A 23,110-nucleotide genomic window follows, 5' to 3' on the forward strand; every position below is an offset into this window, starting at 1 on the left:
GCCAGAACGCGCACCACACACCAGTTTACTGGTGGAGAGGAGACAGTGATGAAGCCGATCAGATGATTAGAGGCCATGATGGACAGAAGCCAAGGGGCAAATTTGGTCAGGGTGCCGGGGTTACACCCCTACTCTTTTCCGAAGGACATCCTGGGATTTTTAATGACCACAGAGAGTCAGGACCTCGGTTTAACGTCTCATCCGAAGGATGGTTCCCTTTGACAGTATAGTGTCCCCGTCACTAGACTGGGGCGTTAGGACCCACACAGACCATAGGGTGAGCGCCCCCTACTGGCCTCACTAACACCTCTTCCAGCAGTGACCTGGTTTTCCCAGGAGTCTCCCATCCAGGTACTGACCAGGCTCAGCCCTGCTTAGCTTCAGTGGGGAACCAGTCTTGGGCTACAGGGTGATATGGCTGCTGGCGAGGACTGAAAAAAGTGCAACCAAGACAGTATTTCCATCCAATTCTAACTACTTAAGAGTTTTAAAGATTTATTTTGTTTATTACAAATAATACTTTCTTTCTTGTAATTAAACCTGGTTGCTAAGAGCTGAATGTTGAGTAATTATTGTGACTAATAGCATAATATATAACTATCTTATATCTTATATTATATTATATTCTACTTATAATAACTCATCAAGTAAAATAAACAAGGACTCATGGTATTATTGCCTTTTCATTCACTAGATCAACCACATATTTTAAAGTACGGAGGGAAGACACAGCGATGACTCTGGGAGTAAATTTAAGATTGTGTATATTTTATAAAATAATATATAATAACAGTTGAGCACACACAAAAACAAATTTGTTCATGACGTGAACCACATAGAAAGAACTTAAACAACAACGTCTTCACTGACTCCTAAGAGCGAGAAAGGCGGAGAGAGAAAGAGAGAAATAAGGTTTTAGTTGATTTAGTTGAACATGTTCAACTTTTAAATTTTAAATTTCATATTTAAAAGATCTTAATGACCACAGAGCACACACACATTATATACGATACAAAAATTATTATATCAATATTCATACCAATTAATGTTCATATTACTGTACTGTTTAAAGGTATTTACATTTAGCAGACGCCTTTGTCCAAAGCGACTTACAAATGAGGACTAAAGCAAGCCAGTCATCATGAAGAGGCAAAAACTATTATATATATAAAAAAAAAAAAAAAAAATTATATATATATATATATATATATATATAAAAAATTTTTTTTTTTTTTTTTTAAAGAGGTTAAGTGCTCACGGAAGAGATGAGTTTCCAGCTGTCTTTTGAATGTTGTCAGGGATTCTGCATTCCGGGAATGAAAATGTTCTGGAGACTGATTTTGAGACTCGTAGGAGCAAGTGAAGGTAAGAGGGAGCTGAGCCTGTGCTAGATCTGTAAGCAAGCGTCAATGCCTTGAACTTGATGCGAGCAGCGAGTGGTAGCCAGTGCAGAGAGATGAACAGAGGAGTGATGGGGGCTCTTTTGGGCTTGTTGAAGACAAGACGAGCTGTAGCGTTCTGAATCATTTGTAGAGGTTTAGTTGCACATGATGGAAGTCCAGCCAGAAGAGCATTGCAGTAATCAAGCCTAGAAATGACCCAAGGCCTTGACAAGAAGTTGTGTTGCATGCTCAGTTAGGAAAGGCCTGATGTTGTGCAGTGCAAACCTGCATGATCTTTGTAATGTGGTCTGTGAAGGTCAGCTGGTCATCAAATATTACTCCAAGATTTCTGACCAACCTTGATGGGGTGATTGATGATGAATCTAGCTGGATCGTGAAGTCGTGCTGTAGAGACGGATTGGTAGGGAGGACGAGAAGCTCAGTCTTTGCCAGGTTGAGCTGCAGGTGATGTTCCTTCATCCATGCCTAGATGTCCGCCAGACAGCTTGAGATCCGTGGAGCTACTGTGGGATCATCTGGTTGAAATGAGAGGAAGAGCTCTGTGTCATCAGCATAGCAATGGTAAAAGAAACCATGTGCCTGTATGATGTGTCCCAGTGATGTGGTGTAGATGGAGAAGAGGAGGGGTCCCAGGCAGCACTGAACCCTGAGGAACCCCTGTGGTCAGCTGATGTGCTTTGGATACCTCGCCTCTCCATGCAACCCAGAAAGATCTACCTGTGAGATAGGACTCAAACCAGTGGAGAGCAGTTCCTGTGATGCCCAGTGATGAGAGGGTGGACAGAAGGATCTGATGATTCACAGTGTCGAAGGCAGCAGACAGATCCAGGAGAATGAAAACTGAGGATTTGGAAGCAGCTTTTGCGATCCGTAGGGCTTCTGTTACCGACAGTAATACAGTCTCAGTTGAATGCCCTTCCTTGAAGCCAGATTGGTTGACATCCAGCTGGTTATTCTGAGACAAGAAATATCATACTTGGTTGAAGGCAACTCATTCAGATGTTTTCGCAATGAATGGTAGAAGAGAGAAAGGTCTGTAATTCTCTACAAGTGATGTGTTTAATGTGGGTTTTTAAGCAGTGGAGTAACCCGAGTCTGCTTGAATGCTGTAGGGAAAACGCCAGTATGGAGGGATGAGTTGATGATGTGTGCGAGTGCTGGTAGAAGTGTGTGAGAGTGGCTTGTAGAAGGTGTGAGGGGATGGGGTCTAGAGGGCAGGTGGTAAGATGGCTGGAGAGGAGAAGTTTAGATACTTCTTCCTCGGTTAGTGGAGAGAAGGAGAAGAGAAGGTTATTGGCTGTGGGAGAGGTTGGTCTGGGTTCCTGTGTGTGTGGAGCTGAGAACTGACTGCTGATAGTTATTGTTTTGTTGGTGAAGAAATGAGCAAAATCATCAGCAGTTAAAGAGGAGGCGGGTGGTGGAGGAGGTGGATAGAGGAGAGAGTCGAATGTCTTGAAAAGTGTGAAGATTTTGCAGCATGAACATCAACAGAAAAGGAAGAGAGCAGAGATTGATACATACTCAGGTCAGATGTGTCTTTTGATTTGCACCATTTCTCTCCGCTGCCCTGAGTTTGGTCCGGTGCTCACAAAGAACATCAGATAACCAGGGGTTAGAGGGAGAAACACATGCTGGCCTGGAGGAGAGAGGGCAGATATTGTCTATAGAAGAAGTTAAAATGGAGCATAAATTATCCGTTGTGGTATTCACATCCAGAGATGAGAATTATGAGGGTGAGGGAAGAGAAGATGACACAGCAGAGGAAAGATGGGAGGGAGAAAGTGAGCGCAGGTTTCGTCTGAAAGCACAGGTATTGAGTTGTAGATTGAAAGTAATGAGGAAATTATCTGAAACGTGCAGATATAAAGATAAAAGATATAACAAATTTTGATGGGAACAAAAGGTTCTTAAAACTTTCATGTCAATAAAGCCCCTCTGAACTGAGAAAAAAAACTAGAGATGCAAGAAATATGAATAGAAATACCATGTTATTGATATGACTTTGCTGACCTTTAAATATTTAAAGGCCAGAATGTGAAGAATGCAGCAGCACTATCTACCAATTGGATGTTCTCCCCTCTTTTCTCAATTGTTTCTCTATCCCTCTATTCAATTCTTCCACTTCACTGAAATAGTAAATGGAGAACATAATCACTGCTGGGTTAACAGAAATGATGTTCACGCTTAAAAAAGGATACATTGGACAAATACATTTTCTACTCTTCCCTGTGATGAAAATCCGGACCAGAGAAGAAGGATCATGCAGAGACAAATCCTGCAGTCCACCAGGCCATGATGCGCTATCAGAAGAAAATGGTTAATTAAAATATACACAGGTCTGTACATAAGCAGCATACATTAGGGTTTGAAAGTGCAGAAACATGCACAAATACATTATATTGTTATGCATACCTCTGGACATAGAACACTAGAGATGAACTGCACTTCATCTGTGAAGCTCAGTTGTGTTGGTGTTTGCAGTGCTGACTTCAGAAGAGCAAAAAGGGTGTTGTTCTTCTTGGTCAAGGTAGACGGGCCTCTGAGGAAACAACTTTTCAGTCTTCCCATTGAGTACGCCTTACAGGCAAATTATTTTGCCACAATTATAACAATTATTTTGTGGTGATAAGATTTTTAAGTGTATTGTGTGGTTGGTGTTAGTGAAGGAACAACTGAGTGCTTACCCGTGCAAACAGATGCTTCATTGTAATAAGGATCCACTGGAGGCAAGTAAGGATGGCTGAAGCGAAACAGTCGTTCCGAAGCTTTGCGAGATCCCGAAGCGCAGATGTGTCGAAACACTGATCCGAAGCGTGATTCGAAACACCCATGTCACGTGACTATGACCAAACGAAGCCTCGAAGTGTTTCACTAAGTGTTTCATCAGGTGTGGTCCGCCGAATCAGCGTTTGATTGGAACGGTCGGGAACAGACCACACAATCGCACATCTGTATAAAAGTGAAATAAACGCATTTTGACCTCGTGGGTTTTTGTGAGAGGATTTTTTCAAAGGCTGGAGAAATTATCTGTAAAAAAAGAAGTAGGCTAAGTCCTTCCACAGCAGATAAATTAATATTTTTGAATAAAAATATCTAAAAAAGTGAGACATTGTGGCTTGATTTCTTTTATTAATATTCATTTTTCATGACCAAAATAACATTATGCACAGTGAGGAGCCTATATGTTACAAGCTTCACATATTAGAACATTATAATAATAAAAAAACAACACATTTTTTTAATGGCTCGTCAAGGTTGTTTCAGATCAACACCTGCAAGTGACCACTAGGTGTCACCGTTGAGACGGGTGTCGGATTGATTCGAAGCCTCGAAACAATATGGCACATTTGGTTCAACTGTTTCATTGGTTCACGAGGCCTCGATTTTGCCATCACTAGAGGCAAGTTGAAAGATGAGAACCCAAGTGCAGTTTATTGTAACTAAAATAAAACATGAAACAAAAACATGGCATGGCATGAACATGAAACTTACACTACAGCAGAATTACAGGAAACAATACTTGACAAAGACACATGGCAAACATGAGGGCTTAAATACACAGACTAATGACAAAACAAGGGACACCTGTGAACAATGATCAGACAATTAACCAATGACAAGACATGGCAGGATCACATGACAAACAGGGAATCACATGACAGACATGGAAACAAGACATGACACAGAAACATGACAAGAACAAACCCAAAACGTGACATTCATGAAGGTTTATGTAACAGCATTGAGTTACAGTGGAAACGCTGCTTTGCTCTGCAATCTAATCCACATCTGTGAATGGTATACCCTAAAATATAAATACAATAAACTGTAGTATTATTATGATGATCATCAGCGTAAATTATGAGAACTCAAAACCTGAATAAAGAATCTGGTTAACAAAAAACCCCCCATAAATGCAGTTTTTTGGATTCATTGCTCAAAGTGAATTAATCATAACATCAAGGCTACTTTTCATGCTTATTATACATATTATATACATGACTCAATTTGCATTTCCCAAAAGTATGTTTGCAAACAAATAATGTTAATATACATTTCATAAAAATAAATAGATAAATTACACCTAAGCCTAGTCCTTGACCAACAATTTCTTTTTTTGATACTTTTGATTTTTCCACTGAGAACTTAAATCCCCATTTTATTCCCCAATTTTCAACTTGTTAAATTTCTTCCTGCATCTTCTTTAAAATACTCAACATTTCTACCTTTCTTCCATAAAGCACCATCATCTGTGAATAAAGACCTCCCTATATCCCCTGGAAGATTTAAATAAATATCATTTATCATAATGGAGAATAAAGTTGGACTAATCACACTCCCCTGTGGTGTCCCATTTTCTACAGCATATTGCTTTGATAAATCTAACCCAGTTTTCTAAATTCAATATTGTAAATATAAATATTTATTTAATATTATAGATATAATATTTTAAATATTATAAATATTTTACATATAAATAACAATTAAAAAAAAAAAATACATGCATGTGTGTGTGTGTATTTATATATACGTGATTAATCGTTTCACAGCCCTAGTGCTAATTAATGCTATTAACATGCTTATCATACTAGCAATGTTTTAATCCTATTAGCAACAGGCTAAAACATTCTAGTACAATTTTTTTTTTACTTTTTCTGAGTAAAAACTTCAAGCTTTTCAAAGTTGTTTTAAAATTTCAGACCTGGCTTTGTCATCAAACTTTACTCGTTAAAAACACACAAATATAATTTTTAAAATGTATAATATCATATCATATCATATTATTATCATCATCATATTATTTTATTTTATGTTTTTGTGGACAGTGGAAGTTAATATCAAGTTATTACAGTTTCACTGAAGTAACAAAGTAACAATAAAGTACAAAAAAAAATGTATTGACTATTTTGACAGCAACTCTGATTACCATGGTACATTTTCACAGAGGAAGATCAGAACTTGTGATTCTGGAGCATCTCTGCGATACTCACATGGAGGACACGGCGTGGTTCTCCCAGTGAAACACTCTATACACAGACTCTGCACACACACACGCCTGGGTCAAAACGTTGTCTATCCCTTTCAGCCTGTAACACACACACACACACACACACACACACACACACACACACACACAGCCCTTCATCTCTCAGTCTCAGTGCTGATGTCATGACTCAAACGCCCCAGTCCTGCTCACTCACATGCCCTTGACCTCCAGCATGGCCTCCTGTTTGCTCATGTGGACCGTCTGCAGGTCTCGCCGCTGGACCGCATGGTGTTTCTTCTTCTGAACTGCCATCTCGCTGGTCGCGCCCTGGCAACGGTTGCCAAGGTATCCCAGCAGAGCCGGAGCAGAGGCTGCCAGCAGCAGCAGAGAGACCCACGCACCCTGCACCCTGTTGACTTCAATGGGGCAAGTTTTAAACCTGCTTTTAGCCTCTTAACATCCTTGATGTGTCATTAAAAGTGCCCAGCCATTGTGAGTGATTCCTTTAGAGTGAACACGGGTGAGTCTGACTGCAGTAGATGTGAAAGATATGAATAAAAATGATGTTAATTCAGCCAGCGCACATACCTGTATTTTCTTCCTGTTTTCGGTCGAAGTCCACAGTAGTCGATTGTCGAGTTCATGCGCATAGGTTATCAGGCTATTTAAATACAGGTATGTGCGCTGGCTGAAATAACATCACTTTTATTAATATCTTTCACATCTACTGCAGTCAGATTCACCCGTGTTCACTCTGAAGGAATCACTCACATGGCTGGGCACTTTTAATGACACATCAAGGATGTTAAGAGCAGAGCCGGACAGTAACGGAGTACATTTACTTTAGTACAATACTTAAGTACAATTTTGAGGGATCTGTACTTTACTCGAGTATCATTTTTGGGGACTACTCATGACTTTACTCAAGTACATTTGAGAGGCAAATATTGTACTCTTTACTCCACTACATTTCTATCCATAACCGTGAGTACCCGTTACTTCTTCTAAAAAAAAAAAAAAGGAAAAAAGAAAAATCTCGGAAACCCTCAATTTGTTGTTTCCCTCTCAAACGTGATTGGATTGTGCAGGCGCCACTGAGTGGGACAGCCTATCAGCAATCACCTTCAGCTTTCCGCCAAAGTCAACTCCATGGTCAGATTTAGATAAGAGACGAAACCATGGATGAAACAATGGATGAAGACGCAGCAGGTCCATCCCGGGAAGCGATATTTTTTTTTCCAAGATGGTAGGGGAAGACTCATGAATATTCATTAGGAAGTCATCCCTGATTGGTCTTAACCCCAGTGACGGGTAGGTTTAGGGGCGGGGATAGGGAGGTCATAAGACCCCCAGTGACGGGTAGGTTTAGGGGTGGGGTTAGGGGTAGGTCATCAGACCAATCAGGGATGACTTCCCTAATGAATATTCATGAGTCTTCCCCTACCATCCTGGGAAAAAAAATATCGCATCCCGGGAATGTGCCAAGCCGTGGCCCCACCTTGCCAGACTATTTCAATTTTCTGAACAATTTAATGATAGTTTTCGCTTCAAGTGTTTGCTCTGTTTACCAATGTAAGCACTGTGGCAGTAGTAATGCAATATTTAGAAAATGTACTCTTGATACTCAAGTACTTTTAAAAACAAGTACTTCAGTACTTTTACTTAAGTAGACATCTGACTGTAGTACTTTTACTTGTACTTGAGTAAAATTTAGCAAGGGGTATATGTACTTTTACTCAAGTAATGAAGCTGTGTACTCTGTCCGCCTCTGGTTAAGAGGCTAAAAGCAGGTTTAAAACTTGCCCCATTGAAGTCAACAGGGTGCAAATTTTAAAAAGAGAATAACACGGTGTAGGCAACACCGATTTTTGTCGTTGTTCTCTGTACTGATAGCACTCCTAATTTACAAAAAAATGAGCTCAATGTTAAAATTGACCGGAGTTCTCCTTTAACAATTTTTTTCTTTTTTTTTTTACTTACTTGGTACTTTTAAAGCAAAGTATTTATGATGACCCATAACGAACTTACTTCCAACTTCCCATATCAATTTTATTAATAAAACAAATGGAAGTGATTTGAACATTGCAAAGAACCAACAGGAAAATAAATGTGTGCCTGTACTAGCAGCGTACTTGTAGTAAATTAATACAAACTTCAACATATTCTGAATCTCTAGCATTTAATAATAGACTTCTAACCAACATCCTCTTGTTATTTCCAATGAGCAATATAATCCTTCAGACAAAAAACATTTTGCTGTAGCAAATTCACAAACAGTTTTTGTTCAAAAATATAGAATTATGTACCAGCAGCTCTCATATAATGCTTGTTGACTTACACATATTCTGAATAATTAGTAACATACAAAGCCGCTCTTATACACAACTAAATAATAAAGAGTTATGACTTGAAATGTTTGCTGTATACCACAATCAAAAACAGCTTATACAAAAAAAGTGAATGAACATCTGCAGAGAGCACAGTTAAAATGTAACTTTTTGTGACTGGCATTGCACATATTGCAGGGCAGTATAACGTACGTATAACAGATCGGTTTACAGTATATTGATGTGAAAACTAAATACTGAAAGCAGCTTTCATACAAAAAATACTAAATAGGTAACAATGAAATTGCCAATTTTCCATACGTTAGCTTTTAACGAAGAGGGTGCCGTTCGAATTTGGCGCTCAGCCATCATGCGTCTGTTATGTGCGCGCCACAGACTGCACGCGCACTGCACGTCCGCTTAGAGTTCCGCCTTTTGCGTTCCGTCAATATTACGTTATTAAAAAAATAAATAAATACATTTTTAGAGAATCGATTTTTTTACATTTGTGAATCGATTCAGAATCGTCCACGTCCGCATCGCGATGCATCTAAGAATCGATTTTTTCTCCTACCCCTATTTAATATCAGTCGTCACTCTATATCTGATGATATCAAATGATAGTTTTATGATCAAAGCTCTGTAGTTTTAAAACCAGAGCCGGACAGTAACGGAGTACATTTATTTGAGTACAGTACTTAAGTACAATTTTGAGGGATCTGTACTTTACTCGAGTATCATTTTTGGGGAGTACTCATGACTTTACTCAAGTACATTTGAGAGGCAAATATTGTACTCTTTACTCCACTACATTTCTATCCATAACTGTGAGTACCCGTTACTTCTTCTAAAAAAAAAATTAAAAAAAAAAAAGGAAAAAAGAAACATCTCGGAAACCCTCAATTTGTTGTTTCCCTCTCAAATGTGATTGGATTGTGCAGGCGCCACTGATTGGGACAGCCTATCAGCAATCACCTTCAGCTTTCCGCCAAAGTCAACTCCATGGTCAGATTTAGATAAGAGATGAAACCATGGATGAAGACGCAGCAGGTCCATCCCGGGAGTATTTTTTTTTCCCAGGATGGTAGGGGAAGACTCATGCATGAATATTCATTAGGCAAGTCATCCCTGATTGGTCTTAACCCCAGTGACGGGTAGGTTTAGGGGCGGGGTTAGGGGTAGGTCATCAGACCAATCAGGGATGACTTCCCTAATGAATATTCATGAGTCTTCCCCTACCATCCTGGGAAAAAAATATCATCCCGAACCCATGGCTACGGAAGCCCTGAACCGCAACGTAAAAAAAAAAAAGAAATCTGTAAAAAAAAAAAAATATGTAAAAAAAAAAAAATTATGTAAAAAAAAAAAGCTATAATTTCGAGATTAAAGTCGAAATGTTTCGAGATTAAAGTCGAAATGTTTCGAGATTAAAGTCGAAATGTTTCGAGATTAAAGTCGAAATGTTTCGAGATTAAAGTCGAAATGTTTCGAGATTAAAGTCGAAATCTTTCGAGATTAAAGTCGAAATGTTTCGAGAATAAAGTCTTCCGTAGAAGTTGTGTGTGTGCTTGCCGTTATTTCACATTGCCGCACAGGCATTCATGCGTGTGCGTGCGTGTGTGTGTGTGTAAATACATGCGCTTGTGAAGTCGAACTGCCGTCTTAGACACCGTACGTTCTGGATACATTTTAAGTGCATCATTCTGTATCCAATCATTTGGCCGGATCCCGTGATTTCCTCAAATATAATAACCTGGTGGTTGAGGAAAGATTCCCTGAAATGATTGTAAAGCGCTTTTAAGTGTAGGCCTACAGTAGACATATGAAAGCGCTATATAAATGCCTCATTCATGCATTCATTCATTCATTCATAAAGTTGGATATCTTGATCCAGTCTGACAGTATATTTTATAAAGTCCTATAGCCTAATGCCATGCTGGTAGACCTGTAGAATATCCCTTTGTTGAAAGCCCAGATAAAAGTAAAAAGCTATTATTTTGTGTAGATCCAGTTTACACACACACACACACGCATGAATGCCTGTGCGGCAATGTGAAATAACGGCAAGCACACACACAACTTCTACGGAAGACTTTAATCTCGAAACATTTCGACTTTAATCTCGAAACATTTCGACTTTAATCTCGAAATATTTCGACTTTAATCTCGAAATATTTCGACTTTAATCTCGAAATATTTCGACTTTAATCTCGAAATGATAGCATTTTTTTTTTTTTACATAATTTTTTTTTATTTTTTTTTACGTAGCCTAATTTTTTTATTTTTTTTACGGATTTTTTTTTTTTTTTTACGTTGCGGTTCAGGGCTTCCGTACATGGCCCCACCTCGCCAGACTATTTCAATTTTCTGAACAAGTTAATGATAGTTTTCGCTTCAAGTGTTTGCTGTGTTTACCAATGTAAGCACTGTGGCAGTAGTAATGCAATATTTAGAAAATGTACTCTTGTACCCTTGATACTCAAGTACTTTTAAAAACAAGTACTTTAGTACTTTTACTTAAGTAGACATCTGACTGTAGTACTTTTACTTGTACTTGAGTAAAATTTAGCAAGGGGTATCTGTACTTTTACTCAAGTAATGAAGCTGTGTACTCTGTCCGCCTCTGTTTAAAACATATAATGTAATGCAATTCAATGACATTTGAGGGATGAACAAATAAAGCTTCCTCAAAAGCCTGATGATCATATTTGATACATTTGAACATAATTTTTCTAAAAAATATATTTATGGATAATCTAGTAAACCTGAGTCACTTCAGTCCAGAAAATGATCATCTTGAAATATTACTAACAAACTAAAAGCTATTCTCACATTTACTTTATGAAACTCATTTTATATTTCACAGCAAAAAGACACAAGAACCACAATTTGAAGGCTTGAATTACATTGAACAATTATATTAAAGGCCTTTTACTTGCTAGAAGAATATAAAGTATCCATCAGACGACAGAAGGCATGTAGTAGTTTGAGTGCAACATCGTGTCATGTTGATCATTTAAAGCCCTTAGAAATGTGTGTATCAAGTATAATACAGTCGGCTTTATAGGGTTAACCACACTTATTATGCCATAACTGTTCCTGTGTGAGAATATTTGTGCACATTTACGGCCGTCTACTGGTGTCTCACCTTCACTCAGCGTGAGGAAGAGGATGTTGAGCAGAACGCAGATCGACAGGGAGCACAGCGGCATCCTCCACCTAAAACACACAGCATCAGAGCTGAACACTGGGACACACAGCAGCAAAAACAACTCAGAGATGCGTTTCACAACAGGCTAGAACAAACACAAAAGCCTTCTGATGAGAGTCACATGATACAGTCTCCTGAAGTACAGAAGCAGCGTGAGATGTGCAGATGTCAGAGTGATTTGTAAGGGCCGTGTCTCACCCGAGCAGGAACCGCAGCACCTCCAGCGTGTCTGTGACGGGATCCAGGAAGATGGCCATCCGCTTGAAGCACATCACCATGTTCAGCAGGTCAAAGGTCAGCGCTCTGGGGCCGCCCAGCTCAGAGGCGCTGTCTATGGAGGACGAGTCCTTGGCGGGCAACTGGGTGAGTTTGGCCCGATCGCTGCCCGTCTGTGGGAGCTCATGAGGAGAGGAGGCTGTGCACTGCATGCTGGGAGATCAGAGAACATCAACACTGTGTTTATCTCTGTACACACGTGACAGTCAAGAGACTCACATCTGTGGATGAAATTAACTGTAATTTGTAATTTTCTCTGGCCCCCTTCCTGTTCGGCAGAGTGATGAGATAGGTAGTAGATTGTCCTCACTCAATGGCTGGCTGTCGCGGTTTTGTCCCCAAAATAATATAGAATGTTTTTGGGGCAAACCTGACCTGTTGAAAAGAGATGGCATTCATCCCTCCTGGGATGGTGCTGCTCTTCTCTCTAGTAATATGGCACATAGTCTTAGAGATCAAACATGACAGTCTGGGGCTCAGGTCAGGAAGCAGACTGACTGTCTGGCTAAACCGACCGTCTGCTAGCGGCCTCGCGTCACCCAGGTCAGATAAATCCCATCACATAGAGCCTCTTTCACCTAGCTATCATCCTATAGAGACTGTGTCTGTTCCCCGAATTAGGACATACAAAAAACTCCTAAACCCATTCAAGGGTAAAAATTTAATTGATGTTCAACAAATAAAAAACAGATATAATTCGGATGAACAAATGATAAAGCTCGGGTGGCTGAATATTCGATCCCTTACTCCAAAAGCACTCATTGTTAATGATATGATTACAGACTATAATCTAGATGTGCTGTGTTTGACAGAAACCTGGCTAAAACCAGACAATTATATTACTTTAAATGAGTCCACCCTGCAAGATTACTGTTATAAACATGAACCTCGTCTGAAAGGCAAAGGGGGAGGTGTTGCTGTAATTTATAGTAATATCTTCAGAATTACTGAGAAATCTTGTTTTAAATATAATTCTTTTGAAGTGCTGTTGCTAAATGTAACAATATATAGTATAAATGATAAATCACGTTTGAGATTTGTGCTGGCTACTGTATACAGGCCACCAGGGCACCATAAAGACTTTATCAAAGAATTTGCTGATTTTCTATCAGAGCTAGTATTGGCTGCAGATAAAGTACTAGCCTAATTGTTGGTGATTTTAATATATATGTAGATAACAAAAAAGATGCATTGGGATTGGCATTTAAAGACATTCTGAACTCTATTGGAGCTAGACAACACGTGTCAGGACCTACTCATTGTCGTAATCATACTCTAGATCTAATATTATCACATGGAATAGATGTTGATGCCGTTGAAATTCTGCAGCAGAGCGATGACATCTCAGATCATTATCTAGTCTCGTGTAAACTTCATTTAGCCAAGGCTGCAAAGCTGACTCCATGTTACAAATATGTTAGACCTATCACTTCTGCCACTAAAGATTGCTTTATTAATAATCTTCCTAATCAGTTTCATCATATCAGCATCCCAGAAAACTTTGAAGAACTAGACTTTTAACTCTTTCTTTTCCAGCACTTTAGACACAGTTTCTCCGTTGCGCTTAAAGAAGATTAAAGAAAATAGTCCAACGCCGTGGTACAACGAGCACACTCGGGCCCTTAAGAGAGCAGCCAGAAAAATGGAGCGCTGCTGGAAGAAAACAAAACTAGAGGTATTTCGCATTTCATGGAAAGAGAGCACGATTGCATACAGAGAGGCCTTAAAAGCTGCTAGATCTGTTTATTTTTCAACCCTATTAGAAGAAAATAAACAAAACCCTAGATATTTATTTGAAACAGTGACTAAACTAACGAAAAATAAATCTTCAACCCCAGATGTTTCCAAGCAGCACAGCAGTAATGACTTTATGAACTTCTTTACTAACAAGATTGATAATATCAGGGAGAAAATTATAACTATGCAACCGTCTACTACAGTATCGCGCCAGGCAGTGCATTGTAGTCTCCTTGAAGAAAAATTTGATTCATTCGTTGCTATAGGAGAGGAAGAATTTACTAAACTCGTTAAATCATCTAAATCGACAACATGCATGTTAGACCCTATACCGACTAAGCTACTGAAAGAGGTGCTTCCAGAGGTCACAGATCCTCTTCTTAATATCATTAATTCATCTTTGTCACTAGGATATGTACCGAAAACTTTTAAGCTGGCTATGATTAAACCGCTTGTTAAAAAACTTGATCCTACAGAATTTGTCAATTATAGGCCGATCTCGAATCTACCATTTTTGTCAAAGATACTAGAAAAGGCAGTATCCTCACAACTATGTTCCTTTTAAGAAAGAAATGATATCTGAAAGGATTTCCAGTCAGGATTTAGACCGTACCATAGTACCGAGACTGCCCTCATTAGAGTCACAAATGATTTGCTCTTATCATCTGATCGTGGTTGTATCTCGCTATTAGTGTTACTTGATCTTAGTGCTGCATTTGACACTATCGACCACAACATTCTTTTAAATAGACTCGAAAATTATGTTAGCATTAGTGGAATTGCTTTAGCATGGTTTAAATCTTACTTATCTGACCGTTATCAGTTTGTAGCAGTAAATGAAGAGATGTCTCATCGATCACAAGTTCAGTATGGCGTACCACAAGGCTCAGTACTAGGACCATTGCTGTTCACTCTGTACATGCTACCATTAGGAGAAATCATTAGGAAGCATGGCATTAGTTTTCACTGTTATGCTGACGATACTCAGCTCTATATTTCTTCACGCCCAGATGAAACTTACCAATTCACTAAATTAACAGAATGCATAGCTGATATAAAAAATTGGATGACTAGTAATTTCCTATTACTTAACTCTGAAAAAACAGAGATTCTAATTATTGGACAAAAAACGTCCACATGTAATAACCTAGAATACTGTCTAACAATTGATGGCTGCTCTGTTAAGTCTTCGCCGTCGGTTAGGAACCTGGGTGTGCTCTTTGATACCAATCTTTCATTTGACAGTCACGTGTCTAGTATCTGTAAAACTGCATTTTTCCATCTTAAAGGAGAACTCCAGTCAATTTTAACATTGAGCTAATTTTTTTGTAAATTTGGAGTGCTGTCAGTACAGAGAACAATGACAAAAATCGATGTTGTTATACACCTTGTTATCCTCTTTTTAACCCTCTGGGCTTCTTCGTACAATAGTCACACTTAGCTTCCTCCCGCCCGAAAACGGGCGAAGCCTTCAAATTTTACTTTACTTTTTCCCAGGATACCAAATCAAATATATTTTTGTTCTATAATGTTTTCTGATTATTATTTAGAATTTTTAGAATTTTTTATGATACTTTGCATTAATTATATAATTTTTATGAGCTATTTTTTCCATTAGAATTAATATATATATTTTTATTTTATTTATTTTATTTTTCAATAAATGCAACATTTCACATCAAAATAGAGTGCAGGCCTAAAAAAAAAAATTTTTCAAGTGAGAAGAGCGCCATCTAGTGGCTTCAAAATGTATTAATTTGTGTCATGTCTTATAACCGCCTATAGGCGGCCTATAGCTTTTTTATTTATTTATTTGATTTATTCCCATTCGGAAAGAATTTTTTTTATTACTAAGCAACCACTGAATGGAACAACACAAATTATATATCATTTTAAAGCTTAGTATCTCAGCTTTTTAATGCATGTATTAACTCCTAACGAGTGCTGAGTAATCCCTCTAAAACCGAGTGTACCGCCAGCAGGCGCCACCTAGCTGCGAAAATATTCTTTACCATATTTTAAAGAAATCTTGCCTTGATTAACACAAGGTTGATGTCATTTGAAAGCTTAGAGTCTGAACTTTACAGTGAATGTATCCACTTTGAAAAACTCTTAAGTATTGCTGAGTTATTTGCTGATAAATAGAATTTCTTTTTTTTCATAATCTATAAAATAATGTACTGCAATGTGTCAAAAACATCATACAGCTCATGAAACATTCTCAGATAATTGAAAATGGCACTTCATTTTTTACAGCATATTATTACAATTAAAATGAGCCCAAAATTAACATAATCTATTGCTTTTATGACAAGATATTCTTCATGGAGAAAAAATTGCCCATGAGGGGGTGTCAAAGACTGTACAAAAAGGCTGTCTCTTTTCCAAATGCTGTAACTTTTGATTCCTTTATCCAAAAATTATTATTTTTTTATCCAGGTGCAGCTAACATGTAGGGGGACTTCACTAAAAAAGAATTTTCCTCCTACCGCATTTCCTTCCTGAGTTATTCCATGACAAATAAGAAAGATATGCAAAATCATAATAAAAATTATATATATATATTGTCTTTTATCCGCTGTTTCTTGGCAGGACAATGTCCAAATGTAATGTATATACATTTTGAAGAATATTTTCAAAAAATTTAAAAAGAGTTCTTTCAAACGATACCTACCTTTAGACTCTCCTTGCTATAGTTTTGGAGTTATTATGATTATATAATTTTTATATAGTTTGGGGCAAAATTTGCTGTTTCAGTCTTACCAGTTCATTTCTCTCTGTGTGTGTGTGTGTTTGTGTGTGTGGGTGTGTGTGTGTGTGGGGGGGAGGGTGTCTTATTTGCACTCTTGATGTTTTAGAGTGTCACCCCTTCATTGCTGTACACTTTTTTTCAGCACAGTGGCTGATCTGTAGCTTGTACCACCAAAAGTTTCTCTGAGTTTTCCTATTTTTTCGTATTTCCCATTCATTTCCTATGTCGCCCGTTTTCGGGCGGGAGGAAGCTAAGTGTGACTTTTTTTTTTTACGACCCTTTAACATATCAGAATCATCTCCTTGATTTTTTTGTGTGTTCATATAGGTAATAAAACAAAAGTCACCAAGTTTCACCCCCATCCGATGAAGCAAAAAAATTAAACAATTTGAAACGTTCAAGTTTTTGCCCGTTTTCGGGCGAAGAAGCCCAGAGGGTTAAAATTTGCCTTTAGCCTCTTAACATCCTTGATGTGTCATTACAAGTGCCCAGCCATGTGAGTGATTTTATTCAGAGTGAACATGATTCAGAGTTTTAAGCGAGGCGACTAAATCCTCCTCCCCTTCACCAGATGCCAGTTTGGGATCTATCGTTAGTGCTCAGTGCACTCTTCAACCCACCCTTCGAGCCAGCCGAATCTAACGACCTTAAAGTGCTCTCGGTTAAGACGGCACTACTGCTCACGCTAGCCTGCGGGAAACGAGTGGGAGACTTGCATGCCCTGTCAGTGAACAGTGAATGTATGCAGTTCGGTCCGGATTGTTGCATGGTCAGACTCATACCTAGACGCTGATACACACCGAAGGTGCTCTCAACACCGTTCAGAGCCCAGGTGATTACAATTCAAGCGTTTTGTCCCACTGAACTGGACAATTCAGTGTCACAGAAGCGCGCTTTGTGCCCTGTGCGCATGCTACGTGCTTATGTGAACAGGACTAGTCAGTTTCGAGCTTCAGAGCAGCTTTTCGTCTGCTATGCGGGCGCCAAGAAAGGCAGCGCGCTGTTGAAGCAGAGGCTATCACACTGGATTGTGGAAGCTGTGCAACTAGCTTATGATTCCTGAGGAACATATTGTCCGATAGGGGTGCGCGCCCACTCCACTAGGAGTTTGGCGTCATCATGGGCTTGGGCAAAAGGCATGTCTATTCAAGACATTTGTTTCACAGCGGGCTGGGCATCTCACAACACATTTGCGAGATTTTATAACCTGGACATTCCCTCGTTCGCACCACATGTTCTGTCAGTGCAGGAGGAGAGAACTGAGCAGCCATTGGGTGACTAAGTCACCTGAGGACACACCCCGGTTGGCGCGTGTCTACCATGGTTTCAACCAGGTCGTATAGACAGCGACAAGTTACTGCAGTAATAGATACGGTTGATATTATTCACATTAACTGTTATGTGGCCATTTTATTACGCCCGCGTTCATAAGCCGGCAATGTTCTCAAAGCACCAACATGTTTGCTGCATTTTTCCCCCATATCACACCAGTTCAGTGCTGGGTTCGGGGAGATACTGATGACATTGACGCCGAGTTGGCTCTGTGCCAGAATACTTTGGGTGTTTCAACCAGGTCCGGTACCCTGCCTAGAGCTAGCGCTATCAGTCTGAGTGCTTGTGCTCTACAGGGGCTCGATCGAGCTGGGCCAACTTCCACATGGCAGGGGTTTTATATGTTCCCCATACGTAATGTCCGACTCGATAAGGGAACGTCTCTGGTTACTCACGTAACCGTAGTTCCCTGAGAGGAGGGAACGAGACATTACGTAGACTGCCGTGTGAAAAGCCTTCAGCCTCATTAGCTCTCGTTCAGTCGAAAGATTCTGAGGTTTTTTGGCGCCCGTTGTCACCTATATTGGAGGCTGTCAGCCAATCAGGTGAGGGCGCGGGCGCCATTGGCTATTTGCAAGCAAAAGAGTTATTCAAATCAGGCTTCAGCATTTTGAGGAAAATGGATTTCCCCATACATAATGTCTCGTTCCCTCCTGTCAGGGAACTACGGTTACGTGAGTAACCAGTGACGTTTTGGCGCTTGTAAATGTGACGTGACAGATCCCTAGCGGCACGTGAACCGATCATCTCTACTAGCTAATAGTAAATAAACACGAATGAACAATGTTGAAAGATACAGTACAACTTACCGAAATGTATATTCCTCATACATAATATCGATCAATCAGTGTTTTTCAACCGCGGAAAGAGGTAAAACAGCTGGAGAACAATTGTCACACAACATTTACCTCAAGAAAGCCATTTAATGACCATAATATATAGGATATAGCATTTTTGTTGGCTAGTAAAAAAGAGCTATAGAGAGTATTTTGCTAAATATGTGTATTATATTAGATATTTAGTATATTTTTTATATATATCATTAAATAAAGTTGTTATTATAATATAAACGCATTGTTTAATCTGAGTTATTTTGAACCTTAAATAATACTTCCAGCTGATAGGGCTCTCTGTATGTTTACAGCATTATGTGAGTGTTTTTTTCTTAAGAAAAATTAACACCCATCTTGTGTACCTAATATTTATCCAAATGAGTCAATATTGAATTAAATCACAAGAATTGAATTGAAATCGTGAAATTTGTGTCAAGCAATAATAAAAAACGTAGCTTACCAGAAATTGTACCATGTAAACATTGTAACATGTTTCTGTTTAGTTACTAAAATGTTTTGACAATCACAATACTTATTGTGATGCAAGATTTTTCAGGTGTTATCTGAAACCTTATTCTCTGTTGGGTTCCATCGTAGTAGTACTTATGGGGTAGCTTATGTCAAAATGATTTACGACTTTGACCTTTGACCTTTTGGCAGGTTGAACTTCCGGTGACCTTTATGATTGACGGGTTGAACTTCCGGAATGCGGTCATGGGATTAACCTATTGACCCTGCTAGCCTATCGATCATGTTGTATGACAGTTAGTTTTGAACTATGACCTAGCTAGGACTAAATCATAATTTTGACGGTTAGTTTTTGACCTATATTAATAGAACAGATGTTTTTTTGCCGGTTGTTTGAACTTTGTCCCAGTTATATGTGTGTGTGTGTGGTTATATGGCTTGTGTCAGAGACCTGCGCCCCCACCGCAGTGAAAGTGAGAAGCGTATGTCACACAAAATAATCTCATCCTTTAAAATAAAACATACATTGAAACCAATTATTTTAGATGAATAAAAGTGTATAAAATAAAAAGCTACTAAAACCAATTATTTTAGATAAAAATTACATAAACATTCTATCTTTTATATAATTTATATAATTTATATAATCTAAAGCAATTTAACTAAGGTTGAAAATATTCTGTTCTTTTAAAAGCTTACTAAAACCAATAGTTTTAGCTGAATAAAAGTGTATAAAACATTCTATCCTTTATATTCTATCCTTTAAAAGTATATAATGGAATGCTTACACAGTATATCTTACAAAAAAGAATAAAAATAAAAATCTTCTTACATGTTTGTAAGTCGGACGGTCTCTGACTTCAGTGATCAAGATATCAGGGGGTGAAATTATAATCCTAAAAGTTTAAAAATGTTTTAAAGTTGTAATAATGCTTTTAAAATCAATGAATTATTAAAAGTGGTAAAACAAAAACACTCCTTTCCTGTATGAGCTCACCAGCGTCTATGCACGCCCCCTCTCCGTCTGAGCTCTGACCCCCTCCTTTGCATACTCCTTTGCATCGTGAAATCTCACACTAACAAAAGTTGAAAACATACCTTTAAAAGTGTATAATATAAAATAAAATATCTTGCTAAAGTTGAAAAACATACCGTTCCTTAAAAGTATAATATAAATATCTTATTGATCCAATTATTTTAGTTTTAGATGAATAAAAAATGACTGAGTTAAAATTAACACATCAATGTCCATACCACTGATGCCCACAAAAATAATTAAACTAAAGTTGAAAAACATACCTTTAAAAGTGTATAATATAAAATAAAATAATTTTACTAAGGTTGAAAAATATTCTGTTCTTTTTAAAAGAATATAAAATAAAAAGCTTACTAAAACCAAGTCATTCAGCTGAATAAAATCATCTTACCTTATTTTAGAAAGTTGAAGTATACCATTGATGTCCACAAAAAATGCAATGTATGAATGGATTCAAAATTGTTTTACACAACTGAATTCACATAGTCATTCCTGAATGACCTCACACTGTTTCAAAACATAAGGAGCGCGTGTCTGTGTGTGTGTGTCTGTGTGTCTATGCGCGCGTCCTCTTCCTGCGAGCTCTGACCCCCCTCCTTACAGTGTAACTGTCAAGTGAATCTCACACTAACAAAAGCTGAAAAAACATTCTATTCTTTATAATCTACTAAAACCAATTCTTTCAGTTTTATAAAAAATCATCTTACATGTTTATAGAGAGTTGAAGAAGCTCTTAACACATCAATTCCATACGAATGGGTCACAAAAATAATTTAACTAAAGTTGAAAAAAATATTCTGTTCTTTTTAAAAGTATATAGTAATGAAATACTTATAAAATCTACCGAACCAAGTATTTCAGTTTTAGATAAACAAAACTGTCTCAAAACATAGCGCGTCTAATGTATGTGTGTCAAAAAGTAAAGGAGCCGTGCGCGTTTCTGTGTGTTCGTGTGTGTGTGTGTGTGTGTGTGTGTCTGTGCGCGCCCCTTCACATGTGAGCTCTGACCCCTCTCCTTCGCATACCAGAGCACGGTGAAAGTGAGGAAGGGGTTTCCTAATATCACACTAACAAAAGTTGAAAAACATACTGTTCCTTAAAAGTGTATAAATAAAATGGTTATAAAAATATACTGAAACCAATTATTTTAGATGAATAAATAAAATTCATCTTACATGTTTAGAGTTACAACTCTTGAACTTACAAGTTCAAGAAGCTCTTAAAGACATAAATCACAGAGTGGTTCTCTCTCACACCAGCGTCTCTGACTCAGAGGGTTGTATTCAGTGATGGGATGAGACATTTTGAATGCTGTGTTGGGGGTAAATTAATTTCAAAGTTTAAATGATATCTTTTTAAAAAAATATTTGTTTCATAACATATAGATGTCCATACATCCTATGAATGAGACTGCAGTTGTAATAGAAAAGACTTTTTTTTTCCTGACTCTGCTCCTTCGCATTCCTGAGCACAGTGAAAGTGATAATAATGTTTTAAATTTCACAAAAATAATATAAAATAAATACCTTGCTAGAAATCTACTGAAATGCTTGTAAAAAGAATAAAATTCATCTCACATGTTTAGAGAGTTACGATTCTTGAACTTATGTGTTCAAGAAGCTGTTGAGAGCCATAAATCACAGAGTGGTTCTCTCTCACACCAGCGTCTCTGACTCCTAGGGTTTATTCAGCGATCAGAATGAGACATTGTGTTAGGGCTAAATTTATTTCAAAGTTTAAATGATATCTTTATAAAATGTAAATGTAATGTATAAAAAAATGTATAAAAAAGTCTCTCAAACAGAGGCCCTCGCTCGTGTCTATGCTGCATTCTGACATCCCCTCCTTTCATTTCCAGAGGTAACAGTGACACTGTGAAGTGTATCTCACACTAACTAAAGTTAAAAAACATTCTGTTCTTTATAAGTATATAAAAAATATTCTCTCTCTCATCTAAAAGCATAACCTTAAAAAGTTTGCATTAGATATTTTAAAAGATTGATTAAATTAAATCTTTAAAGTTTCAATACATACTCATCTTCTATTTATCTGTACTTATGTATGATATAAATTATTTTTTTTTGCTTAACGGTGACCTAAAGTATAATTGTTATTAAACAATGTCTGTTCAAAAACTGTACTTGGTCGTCTTAAATCTCATTTATACGAAAAAGATTCAACCAGCATTTTTTGTCCATGTGGGGGTTTCAACTTTTATGGTGGGGCTTTCCATAGCTATCCCGTACATCTAAACAGAACCATCACAGAAAACTACATTTTCAAAATGTAAACAAAAGTTTTAGCTAAATAAAAACACCTTATTTCCAGAGAGGCAAAGTAGTTCTTTATGCAATGATAAAAACGATCCAAAAAAGCAAATAGTTTAAGTTGTCCTATAACAGCCCCAGGCCCTTCAGTGATAAACTACAGTGTGAACTGAAGCTTCAGGATATAGGGCGACAGACCAGATGAGTCTCGGGGGGAGTCTCTCTGCATTCCAGACTACATCCAAAGTTTACACTAATTTCATTTAAAAGTTTAAATCAAATCTTTAAAATCATATCTTCTTAGAAGATTTATGTATTATTGTTACTAAGCAGCGTCTGTCCAAAAACTTGAGATCTTAGATCTTTTGTCCATACAACATGAAACATGTTGTCAAAGTTTGTCACAATGTTTTTAAGAAATCCTAGGACTTTACATTGCTCTTATTTAGACAAAGTTGTATCATTTGGAAAATCATCACAC

General features: G+C 37.9%; 2 protein-coding genes across 5 annotated transcripts in view; both read right to left on the reverse strand.

Annotated features, from left to right (window-relative positions):
* Window positions 1-23,110, reverse strand: part of LOC311077893 (protrudin-like) — a 148,966-nt gene that overhangs the window by 50,854 nt on the left and 75,002 nt on the right. The gene's annotated exons all lie outside the window — the stretch shown is intronic.
* On the reverse strand, window positions 6,350-12,435 carry LOC311069637 (protrudin-like). Its single transcript, XM_084092931.1, has 4 exons — window positions 12,127-12,435; window positions 11,684-11,936; window positions 6,605-6,792; window positions 6,350-6,490 (listed from the first exon to the last, which is right to left on the reverse strand). The coding sequence occupies exons 1-4, from the start codon at window positions 12,354-12,356 to the stop codon at window positions 6,391-6,393; spliced, it is 771 nt and encodes a 256-aa protein (XP_083949057.1). The 5' UTR covers window positions 12,357-12,435; the 3' UTR covers window positions 6,350-6,390.

Source organism: Abramis brama (assembly GCF_963993115.1).
Source record: "Abramis brama genome assembly, chromosome: 2".
Classification (NCBI taxonomy): domain Eukaryota; kingdom Metazoa; phylum Chordata; class Actinopteri; order Cypriniformes; family Leuciscidae; genus Abramis; species Abramis brama.

Coding starts and splice junctions, on each gene's coding strand:
- LOC311069637 (XM_084092931.1), bottom strand. CDS start 12,356: ATGCAGTGCACAGCCTCCTCTCCTCATGAGCTCCCACAGACGGGCAGC. Junction 11,937..12,126: donor GTGCTGCGGTTCCTGCTCGG/GTGAGACACGGC, acceptor TGTGTGTTTTAG/GTGGAGGATGCCGCTGTGCT. Junction 6,793..11,683: donor ACTACTACATGCCTTCTGTC/GTCTGATGGATA, acceptor AACAGGGTGCAG/GGTGCGTGGGTCTCTCTGCT.